The 7,555-nt window shown below is 65.5% G+C and overlaps 1 protein-coding gene across 1 annotated transcript in view; it reads right to left on the minus strand.

The window, feature by feature from the left end:
* Positions 1–456: 456 nt before the first annotated feature.
* Positions 457–7,555, minus strand: part of MRPL23 (mitochondrial ribosomal protein L23) — a 21,068-nt gene continuing 13,969 nt past the window's right edge. Inside the window, exons 2-6 of the mRNA XM_040465812.1 lie at positions 7,186–7,409; positions 5,523–5,645; positions 4,593–4,675; positions 3,938–4,011; positions 457–658 (exon numbers count right to left, since the gene is read on the minus strand). Of these exons, the coding sequence (XP_040321746.1) occupies positions 491–658; positions 3,938–4,011; positions 4,593–4,675; positions 5,523–5,645; positions 7,186–7,409 (672 nt within the window). The 3' untranslated portion in view covers positions 457–490. The remainder of the gene's footprint in view (positions 659–3,937; positions 4,012–4,592; positions 4,676–5,522; positions 5,646–7,185; positions 7,410–7,555) is intronic.

The raw sequence follows: 7,555 nt of genomic DNA on the forward strand, positions 1-7,555 counted from the left end.
GGCCCACGTGATGCAGCCGTCCCCCGTCTGGGTGTCCCTCTGGGCAGGGGGGTGGGCTGCTGAGCCAGTCCTCACTTCCACCTGCCCTCGCGAGGCCCCCAGAAGAGGGGAGCGCAGGAGGGCAGCACTCGAGGACGGGGACCCAGGGGGTGATGTGGCCCCCCAATGATTTCTGGCTTGCTCCCAAATCCCCAGGCCCAACCTGTCTGCACGAAACCCACGCAGACACGCTCGTGCCGATGGCCCCAGCTGGGTTCGCCCGGGACCCTCAGCAGGAGGGCTCCCCGCCCCCACCCCCCGGCTGCAATGGGGTCCCCCCCCCCCAACTCGGGGGACCAGAACGGGTCACGCCATCACCCAGGCCCTGCTCCATCCGTGCAGCCAGGCGCCCGTGTGTGCCCGTGGGGTGCGGCCCTGCACGGGGACACCGGGTACAGAGGAGAACGGAGTCGGGGGTCTTTACTCCACACGCAGGACTTTATTGGGGCCGTCACAGGCCGAACCAGCCGGGGACACCACCACGCCGCGGGTCCCGGCTCTGCCTCCGCCGCTGCTCATCCAGGAGCCTGTCCTGGATGTCTTCGTCGCTAGGGCTGCCGTCAGGGCTCTGCTTTTTCTCGGGAAACAGATCGGGGAACGTGAAGGTCTGTCCGTGCGCCTACGGAGAAAAGGCAAGGCCTCCAGCACCGCACCGAGGAGAGGACAGGGACACCGGGGCCCTCCTGCGCGGAGCCCGCAGCTCGGACACGCGGCCAGCGTCTCACACGCGGCCAGCGTCTCGGGGGCGAAGGTCCTCGCCTGGAAAATAAACATCTCGGCCTGCTGCTGGCTTTTATCTAACAGCGGGAAGCCATTACCCCGGACAATGCCCCTTTTCATCGACATTATCTCTCCCAGGCCTGGTGTCTGCATTGGCTGGAGCCTCATTAAAAGCAGCCCAGCAAAGCGCCCATTCACCGGGCGTTGGGGGCAGCCCGGCCGGACTGGGGGGCAGGAGCGAGGGGCAGGAAAACCCGGCACAAACAGCGTCTGGTGCCACACTGAAACTTTTTCCATCCAAAATACCTAAAGGCCTTTACCCACATTAAAGACTACCCCTCCTCCCGGCTCGGAGCTTGGCAAATGAGACGCGTGTAACGTACAAAGAAATGTACATATGCAGCAGTCTATAAATCAAGACCGGCTTTGCAAATTAACTGGTTTTACGTCTTTCACTAAGAGTTCAGACTGTGCCAGTGTCGGCCAAGCCCCAACCCAGACCCCCGAGCATGTGTGCGGGGGCACCGGCCGGGCCCGCTGGTGCGGAGGCGGGCGCTCTGCCTGCTCCCCGGGGACCCGGGCAACCGTGAGGTGCTGTTTCAATTTGCTAAATACCCCGGAGCAGCTCCCCAGATCGGGGGCGCGGGAGGGGACGCGCCAGGGCAGCGCCGTCTGCTTCCAGACGGGCGAAGAAGGATGCAGGGCGGCCTCCGTATCTGGAAAGTTCTAATAAGTAAAATCGGTAAAGCGCGCTGGTTGTTGGAGACCCTTGTTTTGTAAAGAAATTTGGCTTTGGGCAGGCGGCCAAGTATGATCTGAAACAGCCCACCCCCACCCCGAGAAGAGGAGGTTTATGAATTCTGATCACACGGCGTGGGGCGCAGGCCCCAGTAAGAAAGCAGGGCTGTGTGCACGCGGTAGCCAGCCTGCTGCAGGATTAGCTTACACAGCTCAAAACTGCTTTTTTTTCTTTTTTAAAATACCAAAGGGCAATAGTTTACATGCAGGGCTGACTGCCCAGAACGGGGGTTTATGTGTAATATATCGAGGTGATTTTGCTAGCTTTCTGAGGTGGGGGAAAACCCAAAATGACATTTTAAAACATAAATACAAAGATGGCAATTTGCAACAGCTCGGGAAAAAAACGGAGGGAGCTGCCGCGAGAAATTCTCCCTCTCTTATCCGAGACAACAGCCACTTGTGGGTGCCGACTGGGCCCCCCGGGGCGCCCCTCTGGAGGGAAATTCGCCTTGTACTTCCAAAAGTAAGCCCTTGCTGCCTGCGAAGGGGAGAGTGTGAGCTGCTCGGCGGCAGAAAGGACCGGGACAGGAGACTGTCAGTCCCAAGCGCCCCTCGGGCCATCGGCCGTCCCCCACGGGCTCCCGCCGGCCAGCGACTGCGGTGGGAACGGCAGGCTTCCGCGTGCAGGGTGACGTTCCCCTGGCTGCGTGGGCCACGGGGCCACAGAGATGTTTATCAGGGCGTCGGGGGAAACGTGGGGCCCCCACCCCGCCGGACGGGCTTTTCCGCAGCAGTCAACTCAAAATAGATTCGGAAACTTAATTTGTGTTCGTGATTGACCCTCGTGCGCTTTGCAATTCGCTCTGTTTTTGAAAGCCCCAGAGAGGGGCCCACGGGGACACACGGGGGAAGCAGTCGGGCTCGGCACGGGGGTGGGGGCAGAGAAGGGACCCTTTCGGAGGGGAAGGGCCCGAGCTTCCTGCCGGTTTCCAGGCTGGGGGGCGGGGGTCCGTCACAAATGCCACTCTGGGCCGGCAGGAACCATGCCCAGCAGGGACTCTGTCCCCAGTTGTGCTGCCCGATTTCACAGAGGAAGAAAGGCACGTCCAGCGGCAGCTGCGCGCACCAGATCTAAGCAGGCTCCGCTGAGCGAGGTGGGGCCCGGGGAAGAATGCGGGGGCTCGGGTGACTCAGGAGCCGCTTGTAACCGTAGCTGGCCTGCTGGAGCCCTGGTGGCGAATGCCGGCACACGGGTGTCGGCCCGCACGCCGTGACAGAGACAGATGGCCCGATTTCACACACGGGACACAGGCGCCTTTATAAGGCCAACGGCCGCTCTCTCCACCTGGATAGGCTGGTTTTGTGCACGGCAAACATTAGGCCAAATAATTACGGGGGCCCCTGTTTGAAACAGCAACTGCAGTCAGAAAAGCTGCCGTGCTCACCCCGTCCTGCAAGCAACGGCCTCCTAGCGCCTAAAACGGGGCCGTGGGCCCAGGGGGTTTGCAATAGCGCTACTGCCATCTAGCGGCCACGGCCGGCCGCCTCCCGCCGTGAGCTCCGGACAAGGAGGAAGCCCCTGCCCCCGGCTCCCCGCCGCGTGTTTCCAACAGTGGGGGGTGGGGGGCAGCCAACGGACCCTGCAAGGAGGGCCCTCGCTGGCAGGTCCTCACGAAGACCAAGGGGAGGCCCTGCTGGGGGTCCTGGAGGGCTCGTCCGAGGAGGCTCCAGCGGGGTCACCTCACGCTGGATGGAAGGGCCTGAGCAGGGGGCTGGGAAGCCGCCTTTCACTCGCCAGGGCTCTGGTCTCTGGCGAGCAAAAGCTCTGACGGGGTCCTGGACCCTCTTCCCGAGCCCCCGGCCAGGCAGCACACGATCCAGAGGACGGGGCAGAAAGTGCCGGTGCCCCACAACCCAGTCCAGAGGGGAGGGGGCTCAGCCAGGGCCCCGGGGCGCGGCGAACCCACCCAGGCTCGGAGGCGGCTGCCCCCCACCCCCCGCCCAGGGCAGTAACTGCCTCCCAGCCTGAGGCCTGTCGGAGGCCAGGCCAGGCCGTCCATCCGCGGCAGGAGCCCCTTCGGTGCTCAGAGAGCCCTGGTTTCTGCCTGAGCCCGAACCCCCTGGACCTGAGTGGACCCGCCTGTGGCCACAGCACGTTCAAAGTCCAAGGGCGCGACACAGCTGGCCCCTGAGAAGCTCCGAAATGCCCTGCGCGGTCCCCTCCCATCAGCTGAATGTGCTCGGAACGCCAGCTCAGCCTGGGGATTCGCCGGGGGTTAGAACTAATCGCAGGCTCGGCCCCACGAGCCGCAGGCCTGGAAATCCTGCCTCGCAGGGCCCCAGGCGGGGGCTGCTGCACAAACACGTCCCCCGCACCAAGGTCACGGTCGTGATAAGTCACGCCCATGACTTGGGACTCTGCCCGAAGCCCACTCACCAGCTGCACATAGGCCACCTTGTAGTCTGGTTTCTTCATCCTGACGTTTCTGTAATCCCTCTTCCTGTTGGAACCTGTCGGGGGGGAGGGGGGAACACTTTACTCCAAGCACGAGATTTCCAGTGCAACTAATCCAGGAACCCACTTTCTAGAAAGAGGCAAACGTGGAAGAATTGGTTGGTCTCCCACAGGTTACAGCAGGTCATGCCCGAAAGGTGACCGGTGCACATTTACCAAGTATGCTCGGGGCGGTGAGCACCGCCAGGCTCTGCTGGTGAAAACGCAAACGTGTCTGAGCAACCCGAGAAACCCGTTTCCCGCGTGTCAGCACCGCGACCCCCGTGGGCTGCCTCCCCTCACGCAGGAGGCTGCCGGGTGGGGGGACGGAGGTTAAGGGAACAAAGAGGAAAGCACTTTGCTGACCGGCTCCCGAGGCAGAGGGGAAGCGGGCTGCGCGGCGTGGGCAGGGCGGGAGCAGGAGGGGGGCCGGCCCGCCCGGGTTCCGTCCCAGCTCTGCCCTGTGGGCAGCGAGGGCCCGGGAGGCTGCTTCACCCTGAGTGCCTCAGTTCCCTCACGTGCCAGGAAGCAGACCCCTGGAGCAGCTGTGATGAGGGGAGCCCACCCCCCGGCAGGGCGGCAGGGGCCCGGCACGCACCGTGCTGCACCCTCGTCCGCACGGCGGCCACGGGCACGTTGTAGATGCGCTCGAGGTAATTCCTGACGTCCACCCTGGTCATCCTGGGCAGAGAAGAAAAGCGAGGCTCAGCCGGGCCGAGATAAACGGCAGCTGGCCGGTGGGGCGTGAGCCACGGTCGATGCGGCCACCAGCCCCGCTGTTGCTGTCCTGCCCTCCACACATCGGTGGGGGGACACGGGGGGACTGGGCGGCCGCAGCCACCATTTGCGCTCACTAGGGGCCAGACCCCCAAGCAGAGCTCTCCGGAGGGAAGGGCCGATCTGGGGGCACCCCTGGGCGGCCAGGAGCCCGGCCCACCATGGCCAGTCCCTTGCACAGCTGCCTCCCCACTGCAAGGTCCTTTCCTGGAAACGGCAGCCAAGGCGTCGGTAGCTTAGGCCCCCAACCTTTGCACCTGACGCGGCATCATAAACCTCATCCTTGGCCACACCTGGCCTCTAAGAGCTGATGCTCAGGCCAAGCCCAGGCCCATGCGCGGGGACAGTCACGTCCTGAGACTCCAGGGAGTGCCCTGCAGCTTGGGTGACAGGACGCTGCGTCCCTCCAGTGGCCAGGGCCTCTGTGAAGGAACCACCTTGAGAACTAGGTTTTGGGAAGCCATGGTAAGGAGCTCCAAGAGGATGGGCCCGCCTGCTGGGAAAAGCACTGAGCTCAATGCAGGAAAAGAAGTGTCAGGCCCTCAACTAGGCTTCCCTGTGGGGGGCAGCCTGGCCTCGCCCCAGGCTCTGCAAACAGCCTGAAGGCTCTGCAAACACCAGGACCTGGGCCATATTTGCAGAGCAGCTCGGAGAGAGCAAGGGGAAGCCACACCTATGAGCCGGGCTCTGTGACACCAGCAGGTCGGCCAGCCCCTCGGGGGCGCTCCCCAGCCCGAACTCGGGGGCTTACTCCATGGGGATCCGGAACTGCACGGTGTCCTCGGGCTGGGCCGTGCCGGGCCGCACCAGCCGAATGAAGAAGTTTGTTCGGAAGACACGGAGCTGGGGGTTGCCCAGCTGGTACAGAGGGTACCTGAGAGGGAGACATTCGTCTGCATCAAACACTCAGAATGCGTGACCCCAGGGCTGCCCTGGCACACCCCCATCTGTTCACCCATAGCCGCAGGAGTGGGAAGCAAAGGGGGGTAGCTCTCCATAGGCCGGCACCCCACGGCCCCCTGTGCTGATGGCATGGCTCTGCCCGGTGTGGGCCCCGAGACCCCTGGTGCCCATCCACTCAGAGTAGCGTGGGCTGCAGACCCTCAGGGCCGGCCCCTGGAAAGGGCCCATGGGAGACTCAAGGAACCGGCCAGCAGAGAGCACGCCCACCGCGGCCCCCCCCACACGCTGGTGGCCGGGCTTGGAGACACGCTTGTTCAAGGTGACGGTCCCACCAGCATGCAGCCCAGCGTGGCGGTGCTCCCTACGAACCCTGGCTTTCCCCGCAGCAGGGGCGTGGGCACCCGCACACCGTATGGGTGGGAGAGCATCACAGTCCCCGCCCTGAGGACTCCCAAAGCAGGTGGGCACAGCTGGACAGGCGATGCCACCACCCACAGCCCCGGCCCACTGACACTGCCAACCCCACATGTGCTCTGGGCCTGCGCACGGCAGCGCAGCCGGGTGAGGAGGGTGTCTGAGGTCCAGTCTGCAGGGAGGCCAGAGGCCAGGCCTAGGGGAGGGTGGGCACACAGGGACACGGGGTGCCATCAAGGGTCTCACTGGGACCCCCGGTGACCAAGCTGCGGCGCTGCACACGGCCCCCGATCTTGGGGCACCACCTGTAGTGTGAAAGGAGGCTGGTCGAGGCCAATCCTATAGCGGGCAGAATGAGGACAGCCAGGAGTTCGGAGGACCTGGTGAGCCCCAGAGCCGAGTGCCATCTACCTGAGAGCTGCTGGTGACCAAGTCAGTGTGGCAGCTGCCCGGCAGAACCTCCGTGGTGAGAGGGGGGCAAGGGCAGTTTCTGGAGGCTGCAAGGCCTCAGGGAACAAGAGGCCTGCCTTATTTTACCCTCCACCGGGAGTTTGGGCCAATGGCTGGCTACCCAAGGGGCTCACTTATTCCCCCTGGTGACCAACGGCGGCACTGCAGGGGGGCAAAGTCAGGCCCTCTGGGTAACTGTCAACAGACCCTCCACCTCTCCGGGTCCCTGGGTTTGGGGGTGGGGGGAGGCCCAGTGCGAGGGTCGGAGGTTAGAGGCCTGAGCCGGGCAGGGAGCGAGTCTCCCCCGGGCGGGCATGGCCTCAGAACCCCCCTGTCCTCCCCGACGCTGAGCGTCAGGATGAGTCCCAAGGGCCTGCCTGACGCTGGAACCTTCCAGCCCCGGAACAGCCAGCACTGCTGAACACCCTCCCTCGGGGCTCCAGAACGGGGCTCTCCCGGCCTGGTGGGAGGGGACGGCACCCCTGCGCGCCCGCCCCGCCCCGCCCCCTGCCCGGCCCTCCCGCGGATCCCACAGGCGCGGATCCCACAAGCACGTCTCCAGCGCAACTCCTAACTTCTGCTCCCAGCACAGCGCTCTGGCTCGCTGCCACCTGCCCTACCTCCCCGTGGCCCCGAGGGTGACTCACCCGTGACCCCACCCTCCCCGCAGGTCCCGCCGGCGCTCCTCCCGACCCGCGGCCCTGGCTGCTCCCCACGTCCGCGCCGGCCCCTCGGCCCCGCTGCACCTGCCGGGGCGCCCCGGCCCCGCCACAGGCCTGCAGGTCCACCCGGGGCGGCCGCGCGCGAGTGCGTGCGCCACCCGTTCATCCCGGGGCCGGCGCCGCTCGCAGGGGACACGGGGCGTCAGCCTCTAGCGTGGGGGGCGGGCCGCGGGGGTCCCGGCGGACACCCGCACAGTGTCCTCGCCCCGGCGGCGCGGGCGGCGGTGACCCTCCCGGGCGGGCGCCCGTGGTCCGCGCCGCGTCCGCAGCCCCCTGTCCTGCACCCCGCCCCCCA

Source organism: Herpailurus yagouaroundi, unplaced genomic scaffold (assembly GCF_014898765.1).
Source record: "Herpailurus yagouaroundi ecotype Mexico unplaced genomic scaffold, PumYag 569, whole genome shotgun sequence".
In the NCBI taxonomy this organism is placed as follows: Eukaryota; Metazoa; Chordata; class Mammalia; order Carnivora; family Felidae; genus Herpailurus; species Herpailurus yagouaroundi.